Here is a 26951-nt window from a genome sequence, read left to right on the forward strand (position 1 = left end):
CTTGTAAGTGGATATGTTGGATATTTCAAACAAGACACACCAGACAAGACAAACATGAGCAAAATTCGCAGGAAAAACGAGCAGAGATTTCCTTTGTGTAATGCAGACGATCTTAAACTAAGATTTAATCGTAGGGAGAAGGAGGAAGTGTGCATTTCTTTAACAATATGCTGCCAAGTCACAAATGTCCACTCCTAGATCCTGCTCCCACTTTGATTTAGCTTCATCCCATCATGGTGTACATGTGTTGTGAATTAGGTTATATATCATGGTGATTCTTCCCTTAGCATATGGAACTATCTCCCAAATATCATCTATTGTACATCTAAGAGTTTGTGGAGAAAATGAAAAACTTCATGCTTGTAAGATCAGCTTGTTATAATCAGCTTGTCCTGCCTATTTTTAAACATTATGTTGCTTTCAGATTGTGGAAATACGTGGTTATTGAGTAAAGTAAGAAAGCTAGCCAACCTAGAAAACCAAAGTGCTTCTAAATTGTGTCCATATTTTGGGGATGTTCTCACTACAGGGTTTGAGATTTGGTTGTAGATTTTGACTAATGGGCAAGGCACATGTCCTCAGAGCTATGGAGATACAGCCTGGTATGCTATGATTTCCATATTGGCCCACACTGGGCCCTCCCCTATTTTGCATGTTGAAATCCAATAAGCTATCTTCAAAATATTGGAGGGCCAATAGCAAGACATGAAATTAGGTAGGCCCAGCCTGTCTGCTGATTTAGGTATCTCAAAGTATGCCTTTCTTATACTTGGGCTGGACTTATTCCATACAAATTCAGTTATACAACTATTTAGATTTGTAAACCATCTCTTGGTCAAGTATACCAGGATCATTTAAGCAAAAAGGTAGAAAAGCTGTTTTATTAATATTGATCCTGTCTGCTCAAGAAATCGGAATTTTAAAAAAAATTAATCACAAAGATCTTTATAGGCATATGTGACATTGATGCCTAAGTAGCAGAATTGTTTGTATTCCAATTTAAAGGGAAATATGTTACAATCTGTATTCATGGCTAACTGGTTTATGGGAAGAAGTAAACTCTTAGAGAAATTTAACTCACATCCTGAGATGTTCCCAGATCTCTGCAGGAGACGAATCATCTGTGGGATAGAGTCATGTGGGTCTGTCAGATATAGTAAATCATCAGCATACAACGACACTGTGAGTTTCCTGATATCTGTTAATAACAGCAATGTTTGTGACTAAAAAAATTATATCTCAACAAAAAATATTGTTTTGATGTTTTTGGTAGCATGGCAATCTGCCTTGGTCTTAACCAAAAAAAATTGTGGCCTTCAAAAAACTAAAAACATGGCAACCTCAGCATTTCCACTGCACTTAGTTATGGCTGTGATCTGTCATTTGCTCAAGACTAATATCATCATTTCACCATACTCAAAAACACGTCATTTAAAAAAATGGTGCTACGAACAAATTACCTTGCAGGCTCTAATTTGCACAGAAACGTTTACTTATAAGTCTGCTGAAGTGCAGAATCTAATCATTCAGTTCAGTGCAAAGTTATTCAGTACAGTTTCACTGTTCATGGAGTAGCATTTTAATGAACATGATCAGAGCATGAGCAGTAACAATATTCTCAAAAGGTTACAAAAAAACAGCTCAAACAATCAATGGCAAAACCCAGTGTTTCATTGTCCTTATTATTATTATTTTTTTTACAGGTTAACAATTTGCAGCCAAATTTTCCCCTTGCATTAGATGTGTAATAAAGGAATACTGACTTGGCGTGAACAGGCTGTTTACTTTTAATGTGTAGTTTAGGTGACATGATCACACGTATGCAGAGGTGGGTAGAGTAGCCAAAATTTTAACTAAAGTATGAGTAGCGTTACTCAAAAAGAAAATATAAAAAAGTATTGATAAGACTACTCAAGTACTGAGTAATTGTGTGATTGTAATGTCTTCAGTGTAATCAATAAATATAAATGTGGAATTCTAATTCCACATGATAAAAAGGAACCTCCCCTTTTCACAATTTTTAATTTATGTTCAAACAGTGCCAACTACAAACATACTGTTTCTTCAGTTGTCCTCCAAAGGGCATAACAGTAGATCGAAAATAACAATGGAACAAGGCAGTCTGCATACACACAGGATGTCTCACCTCATCAGTCTAAGTCTATGGCGTCTGGTTAAGATGTTAGTTCTTCACTCAGTAAAGTGATGGTTAAACTTCAGCAGTAGTTGGATCTCAAGATTCTTGCAGTGAAGCTGTGACCGTTTAGCAGTGAACCACAGACCTGCGTGACTAAAAAGGAGGGCCTGTGTTGATTTTAAGTGACAGCTTCTTGATGTGAGGATATGCAGCTTCTTGATATGCAGTAGATCCATGCCTCCAATAAATGGACATGAACGGTACCTCTCCAGCTCAGCTCTCCTGCTTCAGGTTTTCCTGACCCCATGGCTCCAAAGAAGTCATCTTCGCCAGAGGGGCTGTTATTCGTGCTCACGTTATCCGACTCTGTGTCTAGATGATGTGCGATGAGGTCAAGGCCTGTGGAAAGGGAGATGGTTCAGGTCTGTGTGCTATTCGTAAGCTGCTGATGAGCTTGTAACTTGCTGCTGCTGATGAGCTTGCATAACGAAGGTTTCCATCGTATTCTTGAAGGAGAAAGTGGTTGGTTGGCCTCACATACAAATGTTAGCAAAAGCTTGTCAAAAGTTGCCTGTGTTAAGCGAGTGAGCGAATATGTGAGTTTTGCATTCTTCATAAGTGGTACACTAGAAGAGAAGGACTTTTGTTTTCTGTGGGAGAGTTTTAATTCGCTATATGTCTTCAATCAGGCCTTGAAACATGCACTCATTATAAAAAAATACCCCTCTCTGTGGGAGAGTTTTAATTCGCTATATGTCTTCAATCAGGCCTTGAAACATGCACTCATTATAAAAAAATACCCTCACACATTCACTTTCATCTGTTGAAGTTTACTCCTTTAAAAATTTGTAGTAAGTAATTAATGAACTAAGAACATTAAGAAGTAGTAATTCTATGATGTTATGAGACGTTACATGCACGCTCCATTGTTGCTGTGAAATGTTTTTAATTTTTCCTGTCTTTTCAGTATTTATTACAATCGAAACTCAAAAGAAAATCTTAAGATAGATCTTAACATTCGCATAGAACTTTAATTTTTATTTTGTCCAGTGGGCCACAAAATCCTACAGGCCACGAGTTTGAGACCCCTGGTCTGTGCGAAAGACTCTGGGATTCTGTGAACTAACAAGACCATAAGGGGCAGTGGCATCATGCTTGCATGGCCACCAATCGGTTTTCTAGGGAGTAAGGGCCACAGAGGGAGATTCTGTAACTAATAACCAGCTCAGGGAGTAAACAACGACGCTGAATTAAACTATCTGTTATTATCTGTTGCACCTTAAATGCTGCTCAGCAGGCTGCAGGACCCGTATTGCGCCTGTAGGGGGCGTAGTTTAACAAGCCTTACAACCAGGAAATCTGTTTCAGTAATAAAGAACGTCTTAAATCTGTATATGGTGATGATTTCTGTGCCCACTCAAAAGTCTAAAAGTGTTATATAAAGTGTTATCTGTCTGACTGTTGCACTGTCTTCACTGTAAATTACAAAAAAAAAAATAAAAAATACAAAAAAACCTACAGCTTAAAAGCTCTGGGCCACTGAAAACTCACTTGTTAAAAAAATTGAATGAGTAGAAATATCAACTAATACCTTTCTGCCCCAAAACATTCTTCCCTGTAAAACTGACCTTATGAGAACATAGATTTATGATGAATATGGACATTTCAATGTAAAATGAATAGTATTGCAGCCTGCTGAGCAGTATTTAAGGTGGAACAGACAATTCGAACAAGGAGCTGTGGATAATGAGCTAACTTCAGAGTCTAACTTCTATCACACCCACATATGTGGGACGTGAGCGTGAGGTCCTCGGTGTGCCTGCTTACTGCTGCTGGTGGGCTGAAGTCTCACACCTGTCGAAAGGGGAGAGAGAGCGGGCTGCTTCCAAATAAAGCTCATTTCATTCATAATATTGTCAATCCAATGTACTTGTTTCTAGTAATTTACATGCGTTGAATGCCCATCATAAACAAAAAAGGAGAAAAGCATCCATGCTTTATTTGTTATGTTGCCGCTGGTGGAGAGATGAGATGTCATGAGGTGTCATTTGCATGTTTTGCATACTAGGACTAGTTTCAGTGTAAACTGGTAACAATGAGAGCTTTGTTTGCTATTGGCCAAATCTTCCAGCTGCTTTGAAAGCATAATCCGGTCTGTTATGCTGTCAAGAATAAAATGGGATGTGTTTAGACACATTCTTTCTTACTTCCTCATCTTCGTATCAAACTGATGTAAAAAAAAAAAAAAAATCAGCTGCATTTCCCGTAATATTTCCAACTGGATCACGATTCATTCTGATTGTTGTGTGATATATATCACACGGAACACACTTTCAGTCACGTACATGGATAGGGGGTTCATCCATGCAGAGTAACATTAAATGCACTAATACCTGAGTGAGGTTCTTCATCAAGACATTTCACTAGTTTTCATTCCACTTTTCCCATTTTGTAGTGAAGGATACAGTCCCATGAACGACGTAGCTTTTGTGATGTTTTGTAGTGGCATAGTGGGTAAGACACTCGTCTATGAACCAGGAGGCTGCAAAGTCACAGGTTCAGACCCCACATACTACCATCGTGTCCATTTACATTTTTCAGACGTAATCAGTAGTTACAGGGACAATCCCCCCTGGAGCAGCTTAGGTCTTGCTCAGGAACACAATGGTAGTAGTAGCCTAGTGGGTAACACACTCGCCTATGAACCAGGAAACCCAGGTTCAAATCCCACTTACTACCATTGTGTCCCTGAGCAAGACACTTAACCCTAAGTTGCTCCAGGGGACTGTCCCTGTAACTACTGATTGTAAGTCGCTCTGGATAAGGGTGTCTGATAAATGCTGTAAATGTAAATGTAAATTGTAGTAAGTGGGATTTGAACCTGAGTCTTCTGGTTCATAGGTGAGTGTGTTACCATTAGGCTACTACCACCCAAGGTGTCCCTGAGCAAGACACTTAAGCCTGAGTGTCAACAGGGGGACTGTCCCTGTCACTACTGATAGTAAGTTGCTGTAAATAATGAACAGTGGCTGTCAAAGTGACCATGCCCACACACTAATAGTGCTGTAAAAATTACCCTTAGTGAGGTGACAGGCACATTTGCTCTAGACTGCACAGACCACAAGTCAATACCCTTTAATTAAAGTTTTATTATGATATAAACTGGTGAAAAGATGCGTCAGTGCTCTCTCTCTCTCTCTGTCTGTCTTCAGTTTGATGGGTTTGAGCAGGTAAGCACCTGCAGCCTTTGGGTTTCTTCTCCGCAGCCCTGATGAGCGATTAAAACCTCGTCGGAAAGTAGGGGCAGGTTGGCGGGCCTTGGCGGGTGAGAGTGGAGTGAATGCAGTCCCAATAAATAAAGCCATAATTGCAATGTCTGGAGGCTTTTTTCCTCTTTCTTCAGTTCTCTGGCCAACACCAGGCAGGCCAGCTGTTTAAATGGAATCACGAGAGAAAGACGGGTGGAAGAAAGTGAAAAGCCTTATTGTTGTGCTGTTTTATCGCCATCCTAAGTGGCTAAGTCCTGCCAAAAGAAAAAATCAAAAGCAAACAATGTTCGTTCGTTCGTTCAGGTACGTGGCCCACAGCGATGGAATATGAAGGCCAGTGCCAATAACAGCTCACAAACTGGGGGCTTAATGGACACGCGGACGTGTATGTAGAACACAGAAAGTTTGCGGTTTGTCAGAGGGGATCAGAAAAGTAGGCCAACAACCGGGAAGCCGTGGGAGATTGAGTTCTTTTAAAATCCCGCCTTTCCGCACACAACGTGTTGGAGACATTGTGAGTTCTGAAACAAGGCCGGGTTTGGTTGCAACATAGTGGACAGCCACTCTGCAGGTGTGTTCCTGTGCAGCATTCCTGGGAGACTCTCTGTAATTAGGGCAGAGTCCTCGGCCAAAATTTGCATAGTCAAAATATTCAGGCAATCTGGCGAAATCTTGGCGAAATCCGATGCAGAAAGCTGCATCGGCGGACACTCAGCCAGCCTGCTTTTGAAAACAGAATGAATGTTGGTTTGCTTTAATGGGTTTTCAGAATCTTTCGTGTTGGTTGCTCTGCCGCCTTTGCCTTCTGTCAGTGCGACGCTCATCTCAGCAGTTCATCAGCCCATCAGTTTTCCTGGTTTTTGTTTGGCCATGCTCTGTATTTATGTATTTTATTTTTTAAAAATCAGATTTAAACGGATGTTGTATCTTCCAAGTGAGACTGAATGTAAAATTTTGCAGAACAGGAATGGGAATGATTGAACTCAGCATGTGTTCATTCATAGTTTCGATGCCTTCAGTGAGAATATACCAATATAAATGGTTATGAAAATAAAGAAAACGCGATGAACGAGAAGGTGCGTCCAAACTTCTGGCCTGTACAACGTTGACGCCTTGGCTGTTGCCTTCGCCATATTCGCCAGCAGGGGGCGCCGGCCACTCCCGGCGGGGGGGTCGAGCTCCGCGCCAGCGCGCTTTTCGCTCACTGATCCCGGGGAAGCGCGCAGGAGCGGACGTCTCCCCCCCCGGTTGACCGATAAATACCTGCGCCGCTTTCCAGCCCGCACATGAGACGGATTTCTGGAGTTAACGCTCCTGTTTTACCAGACGGATACAATGTGACGGCGTCGAGTGGCGCGAATCAGGTGAATCGCTGAATAAAATGGGTAAACTTCAGTCAAAGCATGGTGAGTAGTGTGCAATTATCTTTTTTTTTTATTATCTTTTCATAAAATGATCTTTTTTAAATGTCGCGTCTGCAACCTAAATTCCTGTCTAAATGACGAGACCTCATAAACGCAGATTTTATTCACAATAGGACATAGGAAACATTTCAAATGTTGCAAATAATAACCTTTCGCTCAATTTGATAGCAACATGTCTCGAAAAAAGCAAGGCTGGTGTAAAAAAAAATAGACAACCGGTCAGTGACATGTTTGTATGTAAAAAGAGCGTCCTAGAGAGGCGGAATGAACCCTGAGCACCACATCCTCCAGGCTCCGGAGAAGAGGGACCGTCCGGCTGGTGGTCAACACCCATCAAAAAGTGCCTTTCAAATAAATCAATTCGTGTACCATTAAAAGCGCTCCGTTCGAAGCCTGCGTGGAAGCGACCCAGTCAGTGCTGAAAGGTGGAAAGCATCTTTTTCAGGGAAGGCCTGGCGTATTTCATCAACTGCACACCGCATCTAGCATGGCCTCATAGTGAAAGAGTTTGTTTCTTTATTCACATCACCATTCCCCATGTAATAACACCCCGTATTTCTTCGTCTGCCCCTGGCGTAGCTTGCAAGCGGCGAGAAAACCCCGAGGGTGAGTGTCACCGAAACACTGCTTGAAATGACGGTGACTCTGTGCCGTAATTCATACGTCCTCGTTTGGTTTCCTTCACAGGCGACAGTTTTGTTGTGAATGCTTTCATTTCCCGGAAAGAAGTTGAGCAGTGTGTGAGGTACAGCGCTCCGGAGCACAAGTTAAAAGACATTCAGGTAGGAATACGTTTCCTCTTGCGGGTAAATAGCTGCGGTTCATCGTAATGCTTGTAATTAGGGGCTGAATGTGATGGAATATGTGGATGGATGACGTGTGCTTGTTTTCCTGCTGAAATGCTCTCATTTATAAGCAATGCGGTAGGTGCAGATGTTTCCCAGATAACTGACAGTTGCAGAGCTGTTGAGGAACAAGAGAACCATTGTCGCCGTTGCCCCAGAAGTGAAAACGAACTAAACGGTGTCGGCTGTTTGGTCAAAGGCCCTTTGCAAAGGCTTGTTGGAGTTGTTGTGGTTTCTGTGTCGTCCGCGGCGGTGTGAAAGAGGTCCCGCGGCTATTCCCAGCCCTGAGGCCATTAGTGTGGGTTTACAGCCACCCTTCCATCAGTGGCGGGATGCGTTTGGGAATGCCGGGGATCTCGGGGGGTTCGACGCTGAGCCTTTAGCCCTTTTCCACCCCTGATCGGTGTCTCCTCTCACTGTTACATCACTTTAATTAGGACAGCGGGCCTTCAGCAAGCCAGTGCTACCCAGCACCGATGCTGCAGTGTGGTTTTGCAGCAAGTGAAACACTGCAGCACAGCACACGGTGACCCAACGAAACGTGTCCTCCGCTTTTAACCATCACCCTTGGTGAGCAGTGGGCAGCCATGACAGGCGCCCCGGGAACAGTCTGTGGCGACGGTGCTTTGCTCAGTGGCACCTCGGTGGCGGTTCGGGATTGCCTAACCACTAGGCCACCACAGCCATCAGAGAAATTGCTATCAGGGTATTTCAAGACAGAATGTGTTTGGCACAAACCGCAAGGCTGTTAGAGGCACGAATGCCGCTACTGGCTGGGTGTGATTTCATTAAAAGGCTCTGGTCTTGGTTTGGATTTTTTTTTCTACCACTCAGGATGTATGAGGAAGATTCTTTTGGTGTCAGCACATGAGCTTGAAGCACTTCCTGGCTCTGCTTTTTTTGCCGAGTTAAATTGAAAGATTTGCATAACTGTGCCCAAATCTTTTATATGGTTTTGTTTTATGAATTTTTCATGTTTATTACTTATTAGCTGTGATTTGAAAATAATGCGTGAATATCAGCCAACACGGCAGTTTTGTCAGCCCAGGGTTTTTTCTTTTCCACCAGCCAGAAGATGTGTAATGAGACACGGTGGCATGGGAATTTCCTTCTTCTTCCAGACATGTCCCAGGAACACTGCGAGAAAATGTTCTGAAGCACTTTTCTTGGATGGAAACGAACAGCAAGGGTTTACTAAAACAAGCCAAGGCAGATGAATACCTACACATATAATGAGACGTATAATGAGTTGGGAGGGGGCGGGTGCATTGTGAATTCCTCAATGGATCCCAGAGAGGAAAACCATTGACGTTTATCTTCTAAAACAAAAAAAAGTTACAGTTCTTTTTTAATTAAGCAATACTTTAATGGCAGCCAGTGTGATTTGGATTGGAATAGCTAATGGAGAATTAGACGGAAGTATATAAATTCCTTCATTGGGACAATTGCGGCTTTATAGCCATGTTTTCTGGATGGCAGAGTAACTTCTCAACCAAAAAAAGTAAAAAAAATGTTGCACTAGAGTTTCTGGTATTGAATAAATAGTTTACGCATATTTGTACTTGATTTAGAATGAAATGTGGGTTATAATGTAAATGTTGCATATATATTAGCCGTGTTCGTTATTCCATTCTATAAAATAGAGTGGAGTGACAGTTTTGTATTCTTCACTCACACCAAGTCACATGTGTCTTTGTTCATTTATTTATTCGTATTCCTCTGTATCCATCGGATGAGGTGGTAAAATTCTGATGCAGATGAGCAACAGCACGCTCTAGAGTTGGGCCCAAACCACTCTAGCCCTCCCCCCATTGTCAGGGAGGTTTGGGGGCTGGGATTCCTTAGCTGTCTGGCTTCAACTTCAAAGCCCAGGCCTGGGAGTTATTAGAGGTCTCTGGTATCAGTGGAGCCACACAGCTCACAGTTCACGTCCCCCCCTCCTGTCCTGGGGGATGGGTCCGTGGAGGAACAGCATTTAACAGCCCATAAAGAGGCAGCTATTCATATTCCCCCTGGGGCAGATCATCCAGTCACTCCTGGTCAGGGTCTCAATACAGTCCCGCCAAGCGTCCGTCAGCGGTGAAATAAGAAAAGGATCCTGATTGTGCAGGGTAATTAGTGGGAAATGTAGCGTTGTGCCGAGGTGAGGTGAAGAGAAGAAAAGAGTGATTCAGCCCGATGAGGTGGCCCGACCGCGAAGTGACAGCCCATCGCAGGTGTAGGCATCTGGAGAGATGAAAATGACAAAATGTCACATTCCCCAGGCAAATCCGAGCTGATGGCGGGAAACCCTGACGGGAGAATCCATCCGAACCCACCAGGCCTTATGAAGGCCAACATGAGGTGGGCTATGTAAACACTTTTCAGGTTAAAACAAGGGAGGATGCTGCAAAAAGCAAATCTGCACAATGAAAAAAAACATGAAATATACATATATGTATATATGAAATGCAACAGAGTAATACTCACAAGATTTGTGAGACAGAATGCAGATGTTTTGCTCATGTAATTCCTGTCCTTCATTACTGATGATCGTACGTCTATGCATTAAAATGAAATATAGCCGCTTGCGATAAAGAAAAAAAATATGATGCTTTACATGTCTAGAAATAGATATTTTGTTTGGATCCAGGCGCTTGCTGGCATATGCTTACATCTCTTATTCAAAAATGTACTTTTGAGTCAGTGATATTTAGTTTGGAAAAGGAGCAAGGATATCTGGCCTATTTAAGGCTGTCACATTTACAGACGTTTTTCTTACTGTACACAGAGCTCCTCGTGTTCCTTTGCTTTTTTAATAGTCAGAGCGTAATATATGTCATTTTTCAGTTCCTTCAGCACCTTGCAGGATTCACCTCTCCGTCCTTAAACAGGCTCTTTCCTTGGAGAAGGTGGTGCTTTATGCAGGTGAAGATGCTCGGGGTGTACCTGTACAGGATCCATTTCTAATGGATTACTTCTTCTTCTTCTTCTTCTTCTTCTTCTCTCGCCCCCCCCCCCCCCCTCCCCCCATTTTTGAAAAATTGGCTTCACAAGAAGGGGAGCAGTGAGCCTTCATCTCTGAATGGAAAGCATGTGGCTGCCGGCCAGAACAGCGGGGGCTTTCAGCGAGGCCGGCACACATCTGCTCCTGGTTTGTACTGCAGAAATCCTGGAGCAGGGAGAGGGGGTGGGATGGGGGGGGGGGGGGGGGGGGGGGCGGCAGGCCTGAATGTTTTTTTCGGGGGGTGGCGGCGGCGGCAGTGGGGTACTATTTCAGGGGGTGTTTGAGATGTATATATCCATTAAGTATTGTTTGAAGGTGGAGCGCTTTGGTCAGTGGGTTTCTGACCCCCCACGTCCGTTAAATGGCGAGGATATAACGTCAGTCCGCCAGAAGAGAGATGTGTGTGAGTGTGTGTGTGCGCTTTGCTGCGTGTGGACTGTGTTTCGTGGAAAAAGGGGAGTTTTTGACACTGCAGGCAGATGGCGTGTTTATTTATTTGAGGATATTTCTACTGCTGAGGGCTCTTTGAAGGTGTTTGCTCTCTTCATGCCAAATCCCAGGCCGGCCGCTCTTAGCGAGGGAATTGAAGGGACCCTGTGCTCCTGGGAACAAAGGTGCCATCCACTCCAGCTGATGGGCCTGATTTGTTCTTTTCTCCCTGGAGAATGGTGCTTCGAGGCCAAATTCATCATTTCGTCCAGACCTTGTGAACGTTTGCGACGCAGCGTATTCATGTAAAATACCTTTCTCCTCGGAAAGGAGGGTGGGAGACAGCCTCCCACAGAGAAGGTCTCGTGGCCGGTCGCAGCCAGGGTTACCGCCGGATCGGCCGCCTGTCGCTTACTGCAAGAGGAAACGGAATACCTGGATCTGGAGCCGCCTGCTCAGCGCCGACATTTTTGGCCAAGGCCGCTGGATTCGGCCGCGCGTTTGATCCGGCGCTGATCGCGGCCAAGCAAAACACCAGGAGACTCAAAGGTTATTACATTTTAGAGTGTAAGGTATGTTTCCACATAAACCCCCCAGCCCCTCGTAGAAAGCTTTAGTTCTTTTCCAACTGGACTTCATTTAGCCAGCCCCAGAGTTGTCCAGGGAGCACATGATTTTCTTCCCCTGTCATGGCCGATAGAATTGTTATTGTATGGTCTACGTGTGTGAAAGGGCTCCTAATTGAATTTCGTGTTGGAATCTGCTCGAGACAGAGAGTGGATCTAGTGTAAAATAGTGGTTATTGCATGTACACAAATAAAAAGGAACACGTGTAATTATGTGCAATCGCGCTGTCACGATCCGTTTGAGTGAACGTGGAAAAGAAAGCGGCGGAAGCCGGAAGGTGCGCGTGTGGGTCTGAGTGGTGCCTTCAAGCGACGGAGGAGACCACGAGGGCTGTTGGATCTCGTTTCTTTGCACAGGTGTGAGGGAAGCGATGGAGCGGCCGCCGCATTGTGCCCCCTCTGCCCGTCCCTGCTGAGGCTTCTTGCAGAGACGCGCCATCACAACTGCTTTTTTTCTTGCAGCGGTAGCTTATACAATGAGCGTGTAGAGATAATGGCTGATCCTGAGTAAACACGGGCTCCCGGTGTCTCCGCCCTGAATTCTATAGAAACCTCATCCTCTCTTGACATTCCAACGATTAACGTCTCCTCCACAATGACTGTGCAGACGCCCCGAGCCCCTGCTTCCTGTCTGCACACAAAGCAAACAGTCCACTCGCAAACGAACAAAAAAAAAGGAGTGACAAGGAGAAAGAGGACGGGACGTTCGCCCAGTTCCTGTTTGCTCCTGAACACCTTTTCATGTCAACGGCCTGCTGTTGCCTGTGAGCTTCAGTGACTTCGGTGAGGAGACGTCCCACCTCACCCACTGTCCAAACGTGCACCACATATGCCTCTTTACTGGTCGGCCTGGTTGTAAGTTTACGTTGGGTGGAAGCAAAGCGTCTTGCTCTGTACCTGCGATTGAGGCGCTGCGGTTCCGGCCGAAGGTGAGATTCGCAACCGAGCTGAAACAAAGCAAGGCGGGTGGGAGCGAGAATTCACAGTGGGGTTGTAAGCCCCCTCTCCGTCCTGCATTTGGACCTCAAGTCTGCACACGAGTAGGCATCGTAGCTACATCTGAAACTGGTTAGCCAGCCCTCGCGGTTGTCGCGGTATTGTGTTACCCTCACCACCACCATCTCACTTGCCATGTGAAGACTGTGAGGACCGAGTACAAGTGGCCAGTATTGATCTCTCCGGGCTCTGCTTTCAAAGCGCAGCGTCGGGCATGTTCACTAATAGTGTGTCTTCAGGATTTACATAAAAATAAGATGGTCAGAGTGGACTTTACTCTCATCTTACCATGTACAAGTACGCAGAGAGACCTGATTTACAAAAGGATTTACAAAAAGGGACATTTAAATAACACACAACACAAAAAACATTACAAACGACATAGTATAGTGCAGGTCGAGACAAACCAGACGGACAAGTAGCAGCAATATAATAGTATATCAGTTTATGGGTATATTTACATAGTGTATACAGTGTATGTAATATAATAATATGATGACAGTATGATAATGATAGCTGGTGAGACGTGTATTAAAGTGCAGGGTGCAATATTGTTCGTGCATTTGGCAGAAAAGTGGCTGTGTGTGAGTTCTGGACGATTTAAGGTTTCAGAGGTATTTGAGGTGATGTGGATGACCCCGGGGGCAGCATGGTATTTTAGAAGTGATTGTCACTTGTGATACACAGCAGCACAGCACACGGTGCACACAGCGAACTTTGTCCACTGCATTTAACCCATCACCCTGAGTGAGCAGTGGGCAGCCATGACAGACGCCCGGGGAGCAGTGTGTGGGGACGGTGCTTTGCTCAGTGGCACCTCAGCGGCACCTTGGCGGATCGGGATTTGAACCGGCAACCTTCTGATTACGGGGCCGCTTCCTTAACCGCTGCTGCCTGATAACTGAATGTTTATTCTTTATATTTCATTCAAAATGTTGCACCGATCTTCTCCCATCATAGCTTGTGTGCCTTTACCCTCTTTTGTCCTGCACGTAATAACTGGTGATGGTCTAGAATGATGGGTTCCTGTTCTGAATGTTACAAATTCCTCTGAAGGCAGGAACGGGTGCGAGGAGGGAGCGACTGAAAGAAACCCTCTGTTCCCATTTCCTATGCGTTCACCCCTTTTTTCTCTACTGCTGCTTTGTGCTTAGCCCGATCTATGACAAAAAAAAGTCAGACCTAAGTGTGTCTGCCGCTCGGAGCTTCCCTCCACTTCTTTTAAGTCTGACAAGTTGACTTCACACCTCCTGAAAAAGAAGGAGAGAAGTGAAAAGCAATTCAGATCAGTCAGGAGCTCTCTCTCTCTCTCTCTCTCTCGCTCTCTCTCTCAGTGTGTGTTAGGAGGCTTGTTCTGTGATGGCTGCTATGTTGATTTAGCAGATCACGGTATTGCTGTAGGGGCTTTTAAAACACAATTGTTGAGTTTTAGCTGGATTTGAAACTTGAAATGTGTTTCTACATCATTGCATTTTCTTGCCGCTTGACTTTAAGTGACAAAGCCACTGAAGTTGAGAGAGAGAGAGCGAGAGACATGGCTGCATTATCAAGGCTTAGGCTTAAGATATAAACTCCCCTGCCAGGTTCTCACGCTTTCTTTGAAACGTGGAGTCAAGTTATTCCGCTGAGAGGCCGTGTACACCCAGAACAGGAAGGCTCTAGCTGTTCCAGATCGGCGGCAGCACCTTCATGTTGATGCGGGCCCGACTGCTCCCTTCACCTCAAGAATCTCAGCAGTATCAGAGCATCTGGAAGGTCGGCCTCGGCACCACAGCCACGGCTGGTAGAACCTGCTGGGGTGACCTTTTCACAGATATCATCTCTGTGGTTGTGGCTGGATCCACTGCGACTGGTGCGCTTACTACGGCACCCGGTGGGCGCAGCTCTTTTAACGTGTTTTTTTTTTTTTTTTTGTTCCTACGAATCCTTGACTTGCCCTTCTCCCTCTGCGTGTTCTCAGCAAGCTTGCCTTCGGATTTTTTCCCAGCCGCTTTAGAAGTATGTGCTCCACGCATTATCATCCGCCAGGGAATTGTAGTTAGTCTGATCAGTCAAACTTCTGAGAGAACGAGCAACGTGAGGCGCACTTTCTCATGCTGCTGATTTCCGGTAATTATCACTCTAAATGCGGGGTCTGTGTGTGTGTGTGTGTGTGTGTGTGTGTGTGTGAGGAGGGGGGGATCCATGTGCTGCATTCAGCAAGGTGGGGTGAGAAAGAGGAGGAGGGACCTTTTGATCTGTGGTTTAGCTATGGATGAGTTACGCTCCAGAATTTTTGCTTCACACACACACACACACACACACACACACATACGCACACTTACAGACAAACAGGGCCTGTTTCACAGGTCCTCCAGACACAGTTGAAGTTGCACAATTACAAACAGACTCCTATTACACACATTCTCTGCTGAGAGATCACACTTGATCATTCAGATAAACACAGAATGATATGTGAATTAAAACAAGAATGTGTTTTCGTTCTTATGGGAATGTCAGCTCTGTCACAGGATCTGGTTCATATTTGCCAATGCCAATTTTGTAATTTTTTTGAAAAGTAATGGCATTTTGTCCCTCACGCCAACGAAGGTGACGCAGTGTAGTATACATGTAATGCCCTCCTCTGACAGAGCTAAGTATTTGTCACCAGCACAATAGCATTGGCCATGGTCCACCTTTATATGATCTTAGAGAAGCAGCAAATGCTTCTATTTCCTGTGAACCGGGGGGGGGGTATTTTTAGGAAGACGTGGAAGAGTGTTACTTTTGACCCAATGGTGACCCCCGGTCTAGTGCCAAGGGCGTGAGGAACTTCACAGCTTGGAATTAAGCCTGTTCTTACACAAGTGTGAAGAATGCCAGTGGCTTCAGTCGGCCTGCCAGAGACTCCGCAGGAGGAGCTGAACACATACACTGGGGGAGACAAAGTCATACAAGATCAGTATCTCATTGCTGTCAGTGTTAGATACTGTCATTTCTGAACCAAGTACGGGATGAAGTGCAGCTTCCAGTAAGGTCCACTTAGCAGGCAGCCCATTTAATGTAAATGACCATAATGTGGTTTTATAATGCCTATAAAAGGTTATTTAAAAGGTTATTAAATCGTCATATGTTCACGAAGGAAATTGAACTGCAATTGCTTGATCTGGTGCATTATGCTAGTATGAAATAACAAAATATTTTTTTTCACCCAGGGTTGGTTTGCAGCTGATGTGTACTGGTTAGAGGATTTATCTGGTCCTAATTCCCATTCAGTTCAATTGTGGAGTGTTTAGCTTTTGGGCCATCGCTGTAATGTTGCCGGGTTTGTGGTTTGCGGAGTGGGTTTGGGTGTATCGCACCTCCTATCCTACAGCCCACATTATTGCAGTGGGTGTCTGCTCTGGGTTTTGAAAGAGCCCTGCGAAATGTGGAACAGATCTTCTAAGCTCTGTCGGCCTTTGCATGCCCACCACTGACTGCAGGGCGGAGCCAGGGTCGGGAGTGTGAGCTTACAGAATTTCGCACAGGGGCGAGAAGCAGAGCTACATCCTGCTCGACTCCCGCTGGCTCGCCCACACATAGACAATACCGGGACCTCGTACATATTAGTGTGTTGTATTACACTGATCCCCCATAAAGACAAGAAACAACAAATCCAAAATCCATTTTTTTCTGAATATCTTGTGGTTTGCTTTATGTTTATAAAATGTATACATGTAATAAGAAGTATTTGTTGTAATAAACATGCAAAATATTGTAATAGAAATGCATGTCTGCCAGAAGGAACCCCTGTGTGTGAGAATATTTGAAACGATGGACGCTTGTGCTAGTTGGAATTTCGCCGTCTTGTTGCAGCATGGCTCAGGGCTATGGTTTGTGAAACGGAGCTGTACATATTTCCTGTGCCAACAGAGCAGAGAAATCAATAGCTCATCTGAAATATTAAGCATGACAGTTGACCAGGTTGGATGCTAGTGTTGTCAGTTTGTGGGTTGATACCCCAACAGTAATACATGTAACTACTAGGAATGCACCCCCTGAGAATAAACTCTCATGATTTGACATTTTACATTTACGGCATTTATCAGACGCCCTTATCCAGAGCGACTTACAATCAGTAGTTACAGGGACAGTCCCCCCCTGGAGACACTCAGGGTTAAGTGTCTTGCTCAGGGACACGATGGTAGTAAGTGGGATTTGAACCCGGGTCTTCTGGTTCACAGGCGAGTGTGATACCCACTAGGCTACTACCACCCATTATTGATGTATAGATGAAAAAGACACGGGGAAGGGTGGTCAGCTGGTGACAAGGATCTTGTTTATTCATTGCGATACCCGGCAGGCCAAATCAAAGGCACAGTTTAGGGAGAGGACCATGGCAAGAGAGTCCTGGAGATGCCCAGTGATTTGGGGGAGGGGGGTTTTCAAAAGGCCTTGCCCCTGTTTTGACGCAGATGGACAAGCCCCTTCAAACAGCTGCTGTTTGCGCCGTGACCGAAGTGGCTTCATTGCTGCTTCATGTCCTGCCAAGAAGATAGCTGGCCTCTCATTTGACCCTGGGGTGAAAAGTCCGCTCGGCTCTGGCTGTACGACCCCCGCGCCATCTGCGGCCAGTCCAGATGGCACGATGGCATTCTGTGTTTTTATCACAGCAGCCCCTGATGAGAGACATCTATGTCCACACAGATAAACAAAGACAATTAGTGGAATCAGTGGTGCTCACAGCTGCCCGTCCTGCTAGGGGTGTGGCGAGCCTGCCAGACAAGCCGACCATACACGACATGACTGGCCTTTTTAAACCGGCCCGATGCTCATCGGCTATAAATAGGTCCATTGCAGTGGACAAAAGGCGCCGTTGGCGGTTCCTCTTTCATGTCCGACCCCGAGGAGAGAATATAACACTGTCAATCACAGCTCCTCAGAATCTGAGCAGTCCTGGCTCGCACCAGGGTTCACTCCATCCAGTCGCATTGGCGTAACGTTCAGCTTTCCCCGGCACGATCAGATCTCTCTCTCTCTCTCTCCCCCACCCAAGAGCATTAAAACAACACATCTGGCTTCGACTCAAGGCCAGATTTCCTCTGGAATTAAGGACTTTTGCTTCGCAGAGGTTCCATTCGTTCTCCGGTTACCGACAGCAGTAATGAGGGAGATATTTGTTGACCAAACCGCCTTTTCACTCGAGTAGAAGTCTCTAGTAAGGGAACGGAGTCTTATTTCCATAGCAACACTGATTCCCAAACCTAATTTCCTGCATAGGGCTGAGGTTAATGGTGTCTTTTACACAAGCGCCAGTGAACCTCCTCAGGTGACACCAACTGCTCGGTCCGTAAAAAAAGTGCTGGTCCAGATCTGTAAACCAGGCCAAAGGGTTTGTTCTTTTGTAGCGGAACATGTTGAATACCGGGTAAAGACAGTGTGGCGTTGGTGTGACGTTACACATCTGACTTCATACTATCAATTTGATGTGTTATTCTGAGCCGTTTTTGTTTCGCCTGTACCGTTTTGGCTGCATAAGCGCAACGCAAGGAAGAAGCACACAAACGCGCAGTACACACTTTTATACATCTTTCTGGCCTGTAGTAAAAGAGCTAAAACGCTCTCAGTGAACTTCCTTTCGTGTTACAGCTACACAGCTCCTTTTTTATGACGGCAGGAATAAGAAAAAGAAATGATGAAACCGGAACGCATGAACAAAGCGGTGCAGTGTTTTTTGGGGCCACAGGAAGATGGGGAGGTGGGGCGCTGGGCTGATGTCACCTGGATCTGAGCGGAGAGAGCGCTTCCCCGGTTACTTTATACCGCACAAGCGCCCGGCACCAGAGGAACCTGGCAGCGGCGCCACATGAAGCAGGAGCCCGCAGTCTGGAGCCTGTGTGTGAGGGCGCGTTTTTGAACAAGATGTGAGACGTGCAGTGTGGCCTGTTGTGAGGCTCAGCTTGAGTTGATTTCATGCTTTTGGTCAACATCATTTTAAAAGGGATCGGCACCAGATGTCATTTCATTGTGCCGATGGCTCTGGGAACAAGTCGCCGTAATTTGTCTGCTAATGATTTTTTTGTGCAAGTCATTTCAGTTCTATCTTTACACTCATCAGCCATAACATTAAAACCACTGACCATGCTGATTATTTCATTACAATGGCACCTGTCAACGGGTGGAAATATTAGATCATCTCAGCAGGCCTTGTCGGGTGGTTGGTGCTGACCAACAGGGGTCCAAGCAAACAAATGGTGAACCCTCAGAAGATCTGTGGGTTCTTGATAGAAGGTGTCAGAATACACAGAGCAGCATCGTTGTGACCATGGTGGCAGGACACCTTTTGGTGTCCGGCAGCACCCCTTGGTGGGGTTGTGAACGATCAGTCGTACATTGGAAGAGTCCTTGCTGTAGTCGTGGCCCAGTGGTTAAGGCGATGGACTAGAACTAGGACTAGGTTCGAATCCTGCCGACTACGTTCTTTTAGGGGGCAGTGGTGGCCTAGCGGTTAAGGAAGCAACCCCGTAATCAGAAGGTTGCCGGTGCAAATCCCGATCTGCCAAAGTGCCACTGAGCAAAGCACCGTCCCCACACACTGCTCCCCGGGCGCCCACTGCTCACTCAGGGTGATGGGTTAAATGCAGAGGACAATTTTCACTGTGTGCACCGTGTGCTGTGCTGCTGTGTAACACATGTGACAATCACTTCACTTCAGCAGGATCCAAAATGCATCCTGCTACGGACCCTTCCTTAGGCAGGCGGTTTTAATAAAGTGGCTGATTGGTGTGTGTGCGCTTGATCCCAGCGGAATGAAGAAACGAGAGAGCGCGTTTTCCATAAAAAAAAAAACAACCTCCGTGGCTCTCCGCCGTCTCCGAGTTAATTAAACATATGGTGCGCACATTTCAGGCTAACTGGAGGCGCAGTGGGCGATAGCGTTTTATGGTGGACGTGCCATGTGTTCCCTTTTAAGAGTCGAGTGTGGTGGAGTTTGGAGGCTCCGTGGATGCATTCGTATGATGAGGTTGTGGGGACCCTGGTGGGCTGCCTTGTTTGTCCCGTACACCCTTCACATACCAAATGTCCTAGCGTGGTCTGGGCTTCCCACATCCTGTCCTCTAATGGGAACAGTGGGATGGAGTATTGGAACCCAAGCATGCAAATTGCTTCAGACTGAAACTGAACTTTTGGTTAAATTTGGTTGCATACGAATTGTGCGCTTTACGAGCAAAATGTTAGCTAAGGTGGAGAGTACGGAGAGGGGAGAGTGGAGTTACAACACCTTCCCTGTGTGAACCTCCTTAAAGAGAACCAGGCCGGAGGAAACGTGGAGACTTTCCTGATTAACGGCAGCTGCTTGGCCAAGGGGGAGGCGGCACGTCTTTACCACTCGTCCTCGTGCTGTGCACACCGTCGCCCCATCTTTTAGTGCCCGATTTCCAGGGCGTCTTGCCTCGAGCAGCGAAGTACAGCACTGGCGGAGCCTGAGACAGACCTGTCGGCGCTGTGGGTCCTTCCACTGCCGTTAGGAGGGTTTCACCGCCGTAAACGCATGCAGATGTGCCAAGCCTCCTTCTTTTTCGATTTTCTCCACTCAAGATGTACGAAGATTAGGACAGACATTTATGTTTGGGCTTTGATTTAGTGCGAAAGTATGGCGTGTGTTTGCGATTTAGCATAATTACGAACACGTTCGGATTTGTGTGTGGCGATGCATTTTTGTGGCACGGCAGGGAGAAGCTGCTGATTAACGTCTCAGGTTGGGCCTGGAGCTCTTCTGCCCCCTCATGCACACTCCCGACACCGGGCCCTCTAATCACTTCCATCCTCGTCAGGAATTTTCCGTCCTGCAATTTAGCAACAAATAAAAGCACCAACACACACATGTGCACACATTTACAGCAACACCATACACATTTTCATACAGGCGCTTACAAAAAAAAAACATTTTTACACGTTTGCACACTCACTTACTCTTTTTGTGCTGCATTTCCTGGCCATTATGGTGCTTTGCATGTCATCCATTGTTTAAACAAATGAAAACCCCCTTTGTTCCGCATGAGCCTAGACGTTCGTAGAATTGTAGAACTTTCTAGACTGTTCTCTGGTAGTTTATCAGATGCATTTAAACAATACCCCCCCAGCCCCATGCTTCACCGGGGGATCACTGAAAAATGGTGGAGCGTGGCTGCTGTTGTCTCCACGTGGACATGGCCTTTTTGTATATATATATATATATATATATACGTGTGAGTTTGCGGGAGCTGGACCAAAGTCGAAAGCTTGGCAGTGGTGACGATCTCCTGACCCAGACGGTGAAATACGATGAGGGTGCAGATGTTCAAAGTGCTGGACGTGAAGTCTGTCCCAGTGGGCTCCCTTCACATCTCCCAGCCTTTCCCGAGTAGGAAATGCTTCAGCTGGAAGTGTTTGTTTTCTCTGCGTCTGTGGTTAAAAGAGCTGTAGATTCACTTAGAACTCTTTCCTATTCTCTCTCTTTCTCCTCCCTTTTCCAGGAGTTTCCGAGTGGTGAGCAGAAGGAAGGACCATTAGTAGAACATCACTGCCCCCTAGAGGGTAGGTAGAAAATGTACAATTTTAATGTGGTCTGGCTTTTTAAATGAGCGTTTTGGATGATTGTTTAAAGCCGGTGATTCGTTTTTGTCTGTTGTAGTGGTGCTGCCCCCAGAAAAAGGAGAGGGCTATGAAAATTACCTGCAGTACCTCCACGTGGAAGACAGTGACAGGGAGTGCACCAAGGCGAAGAAACACATCGCTCTTGACGTAAGTTGACTTCCGATGCTTACAATAGATTATTGATCCCCATGTCATAACAGCTCACATTGACAAGAATACTGTAAAAAAAAATCCAAACTAAAAATATAACGAGATAAGAAATGTAAAAACAAGATCAAAGACTTTACAAAGAAGCTACCCAGAGCTTTATTAATGTAATTATTTATTTGTTTAATTGAATTGCTCGTCTTATTGGTTTAGGGAAGAATCTGTCTGTCAGGATGTTGTCTCTAAACTCTACATGGACCCAGTGTTCCAGTATTGTGCTCCTAATTAGTTAAAAGGTATATGGATCAGTTATAATTTGGTATAGGGCTGGTTAATAATATCCCTTTTGTGATGGGATTGAGCAGAAGTATGCAGGACCAGGGAGTCTACAACACACAACGTCCTTTTAAAATGCATTGCCACTGTTATTTAGAATAATGGAATATTATGTTCTAGCTTTTGGATAGAACATAACCACAATTTATTTGGCAAAATGTACTCATAATTGGGACTGTTTTCTTTTATGAACATAGGCATGCACATCATGCTCAAATGTGTGAAAAACAGAAACTACTGAGTGGATATGTACTCCAGCAGCCTGAATTGGTTACATGAGGGGAAACTGGAGTAGGAAGATGACTCTGCAGCCCGAATGCAGAAAATATTTGCATACTTTTTACGTGTTTTTTTTTTTTCCATATAAATGTGCTCCATCTCAGTGTGTCGGATTCCCTGGCTTCCTCCTGTCATCCGTCCACCTAACATTTCTTTTTGACGGCAATGACAGGCCCCAATGTTACCAGAAACTCCTGAATCTACGCTGCTTCCAACAAGCTGTAACTGAAAATTGTGGTTAAGTCTCCTTCTGCTGGAAGGGGAAGAGCAGCAGGACACCCCGCCTCTCTGTACACTTTTCTCCTGCTCTGCCTCATGAGGCAGGTAATGGGGGTTTAAGAGCTGCGCTGAAATGTTCTCCTTCACAGATTTTCATTTGAGGGATTTGTGTGCGCACTGACCAGAAGGGACAGTTTTATCTGGAGTCTGCAGCTGTATGTAAAAACGCCTGCCTGTGCCAACAGGAGCTACAGTGTGATGTGTCGGTGGAGGAGGGCAATCGTCAGGAGTGGGTCTTCACCCTCTATGACTTTGACAACAGTGGCAAAGTGACTAAAGAGGTAATGAAACCAGTGGTTAAAAACTGACATTGAGACCCTGTCTTTTGTTTTTGTTGTAAGTTAAATGTGTCCTTCTCAAAAATGCAGGACATGTCCAGTCTGATGCACACCATCTATGACGTGGTAGATGCATCTGTTAATCACTCTGGAATCAACAAGAGCAAGACGCTGCGAGTGAAACTGACAGTGACACCAGAGCCCAGCACCCGCAAGAGAGATGCATCCAGCTCAGGTGCAGGTAGGTAACTGGCGTGGGGACCTTATAGACCTCCAGTCTGTCAACTAATTAATAGATGCTAGAATGGTTAATATCTTTATTTTAAAAATTTGACCCCTTTCATCCCAAAGTTGTTCTTTGAACAATTTTTTAAAACCCTGCTTATTGATCCACCAGCAAGACGTTGGTTAGCATCTGAAGCGTTACACTACATTCTAAAGTAGTTTCACCCTTTCATTACTGATAATTCCAACAGTATTATCACCCACCCCAAAAACTCCAACTGATGAGTGTAATCTGTAAATGATTCTAATGAAGTGACCATTCAATGCACATGATAATATGCATCACCCTTCCAATCTGAACCCCTGTCAGAGAGGGATGGCGGACGCTGTCGCCCGGAACCCAGCCACACAGAGGACAGTCGCTGTCCTGACCGAAGACACTCTACTCACATCAGGTGAGCTGCAGTCCCACCATATCTGGACTTTTCGGCTGCAGAGTCAGCCTTTTAAAGCAGATAATGTGATTTTTTTCTGCTGCATGACAGGAGGCAGAGCAGCGATCCTCCAGAGGGGAACCATTACTGTGTTGATGAGAACACAGAGAGAAGAAATCACTACCTAGACTTGGCTGGGATTGAAAACTACACTTCTCGTTTTGAAGGTAAGTTCCATCATGTCTGTAAGAGCTTTGCTGAGAGTATTTTCTGTTCTTGGCTATGCACTAAAAACCAAGGGATTATCACTTAAACTTCTGAGATATCAGTCTGCCAGTTAAAAAGCATAACTTCACCTACTGCAGACGAAAGGTGCACTGGAGAGGCAAGACAAGCGCAGTTGACACAGGCCCTCTTCTCATCCTTCCTGATTTTTCACTCATTTTGGCTTTATTGCTCCTGGTAGCAATAGTTGGTACCTAGACCTTATTCAGGTGGCACAGTTCTAAATGGTACTGTCCAAGAAAACTCTCAAGAGCATGGAGGAGATACCAGGAGACAATATACCAGGGCCAGGTTTTTCAAACTATTTAATCAGTACACCATTCCGACGACAGGTGACACAGCAGAGGTCCAAGTGTCACATGCAATGTTTTCAAACACAATGAAGATGTCACCTGGGACCGAGAAGAGCACTGCTAGATCCTCTAGTATGACATAGGTCACCTGACCAGGGTATTTTACTGGTATTTCAAAGCAACACTGGATTGAATCACTGTTATCCAAATGACCATATCCAGTTTACTAATTCACACCAAATCCATCCTTGTGTTGTGATCAGGATCATCGTGATTTTTTGGACCAAATGTATCCAAATTCAAAAACAAATTTTTGAAAAAATAAGATTGGACTAGGTGATCTGATTTCAGAATCACCCCTTTTCCCTTTGAACAGACTATTTTTTAAGATTCAATTCAATACATTTACAGCATTTATCAGACGCCCTTATCCAGAGGGACTTACAATCAGTAGTTACAGGGACAGTCCCCCCCTGGAGCAACTTAGGGTTAAGTGTCTTACTCAGGGACACAATGGTAGTAAGAGGTATTTGAACCTGGGTCTTCTGGTTCATAGCTGAGTGTGTTACCCACTGGGCAACTACCACCAGTCAATACAAAATCCCATTTGAACAGCTAGGCCCAAGAGACAAGAGATGAACTTGACGCGGCTGTGGAAGGGCAGCAGGAGCAGAATAATCAGCTCCTTTGTGTAAGCAGAAGCGGGAGAGGTGGAGCACTGTCATGATCTCCAGCAGGCTACTGGTGCACATGTTTCTGACCAAGCTGGCAGAAACAGATTCCATGAGGATAGCACTAGAATCTGAAATTCTTTATTGGGACCAGTGCTCATGGCCTAGCACTGTGCAGCTCTAAACCCCAAAAATGTCACACAGTGCTTCCTGGACAACTTCCACTGCTCACTAAGGGTGATGGGTTAAATGTGCTGTTCTACAGTATTTCACAATGGCAATCACTTTCACTTTTTCACTTTTTTTGTGACTCATGTGAAAGTCACCATGTGAATATTAGGTGCCTGCAGTGTCATCCAGCAGACATTGACTACCTCTCACATTCCCCCGACCTTAATACATTTGAGAACCTCTGGGATTTTATTTATCGATCCAAGTAGCACCATAGACTAGGATCTCACTGATGTCCTGGTCCAGGTCTGGAAGGTCAGCCTAAGGACATCATCCACTCTCTCATCAGGAGCAGTCCCAACAGTGACCACACACACAACTAAGTCACATCATGTGTTGCCATGATGAAATTCACACAAATTGGATTAGCCTCTGTGTTTGAGTCTTTTTGCTTTTCAGATATTGAATCCAGCACTTTATTCTCCACAAATGACACAATTAATATCAGTAAAGCATATTTAATTGATCGAAATCTAAGGAAGGTGAAGTGTCATTGTGAAACACTGCAGCACATGGTGACACACACCAAAATGTGTCTTCTGCATTTAACCCGTCAACTTTAGTGAGCAGTGGGCAGCCACGAAAGGCGCCCCGGGGCAGTGTGTGATCAAGGGGACCTCAGTAGCACCTTGCATTTCAGGTTTCAAACCCCACAGCCTTCCAATTATAAATCTGCTTCCTTACCCACTAGGCCACCACTGCCTGTGATCCTGCCTTTGTGATCCTTTAGTTTATTTGATGCATGTAATAACTCCCAGTATAATATAATATAATATAATGTGTTAAGATGTAACTATTCACAGCTGTTGTCCATAGAAGATAAGATAAGATTAGATAAGATGATCCTTTTTAATCCCACAAGTGGGAAATTTACAACATATATAATTCTTATGGTTGTTCTCTATTTTCCCAGTTACCCCTCCCCCAGCTCCCCAAGACCAGCCAACATCACATGGCTCCCACTCCCAGAGCCGCTCTCGGTCCCAGGAACCTGAAGCCCATGTTTCCCAGCGCCGTTCACAGGTTTTTGGGGAGTATTGCACAGGAATGGACATCCGGAGTCGAGGAGCACAGTTCCTCAAATCCCCCAAAGGGCTAGGATCCAAAGCTGTAGTGAACCCATCTGGGGGGAAATCCAGCAAATGCCATGGTTATTATGCACCAGGACAGGGTGTCCACCACAGTACCTCCATGGGCTCTCATGGTGGGCAGGACGTTTACCACCTTCCCCAGCAGGGTCAACCACAGACCTCTGCCCACCACCAGCATCCCCTTCAGTACAGCCACAGCAAACGCCTGAGAGCCAAGGCCCGAGATGGCCTGTCCCCATCCAAAACCTCCCAGCAGCATCTACAGAACCAGCCTCCTACCGGACTGGAGCGAGAGCAAGCGACCATCCTGCCAAGCAGCTCTGGATTTGTGGTTCCAGTGGTCCAGCGTCATGAACACCACCATCACCACGAACATCACCACCACCATCACTACCACCACTACCACCAGACATGATCACAACCAGCTCAGTCATCCACACACATACTACAGAGTTCTGAGGACCTAAAACTGTGGATTCTAACTCGTATGGAACACTAGGACATAAAACTGTGACCATGAATTTCATGGAATACCTCCAGAATGCTTTGAACCAGTAAAAGACATGAGGACTTTTGAGGGCAATGTTCAGTTTAACTTGGAAGTTGCCAACTGACAGTCAAGACTTTAAAGTTGAGAGTTTGTTTCTCTGTATTGTGTAGAAACGCTCTCTGTGATACCTGTGTTAATTATGCATAGTCATCATTATGCTAATCATATGTCCCAATTTTTTTTGACAAGCGGTGACGTGTCCCTGTGATGCCTCATACACACAGACACTTCTGAGTAGTGTCACTTTTCCAAAGCATGGGTCTCAGGTGTAAGGTGCTGCTCCTTAGCTTTTCTACAAAGGCGGCGTTTCCTCCTGAAAACCTCCTGGTTTTCCTCTTCAGAGGGGTGAACTCACCACTGCCAGTTTTATGCTACAAAATCTTCTTATATTTGAACAAAAACTGTATAAATAATGTATAATGCATATTTATCACAGTTAAACATATGCATATATGTTTTTGTCTTTTGTATATTTTAATAAACATATTCAGCTGAATCTTACTTATCATCACCTGATATTTGGCTTCAAGACATGACTTTAA

The 26951-nt window shown here is 45.2% G+C and overlaps 1 protein-coding gene across 1 annotated transcript; it reads left to right on the plus strand.

Annotated features, from left to right (window-relative positions):
* Positions 1–6599: 6599 nt before the first annotated feature.
* Positions 6600–26905, plus strand: nkd2b (NKD inhibitor of WNT signaling pathway 2b). The gene is made up of 10 exons (XM_028981461.1): positions 6600–6812; positions 7410–7436; positions 7518–7612; positions 21190–21250; positions 21348–21457; positions 22537–22632; positions 22720–22870; positions 23225–23309; positions 23400–23515; positions 25682–26905. Exons 1-10 carry the CDS (start codon positions 6788–6790, stop codon positions 26272–26274), a joined length of 1359 nt encoding a protein of 452 aa, XP_028837294.1. The 5' UTR covers positions 6600–6787; the 3' UTR covers positions 26275–26905.
* The last annotated feature ends 46 nt before the right edge of the window (positions 26906–26951 follow it).

This window comes from Denticeps clupeoides, chromosome 5 (assembly GCF_900700375.1).
Source record: "Denticeps clupeoides chromosome 5, fDenClu1.1, whole genome shotgun sequence".
Taxonomy (NCBI): Eukaryota; Metazoa; Chordata; class Actinopteri; order Clupeiformes; family Denticipitidae; genus Denticeps; species Denticeps clupeoides.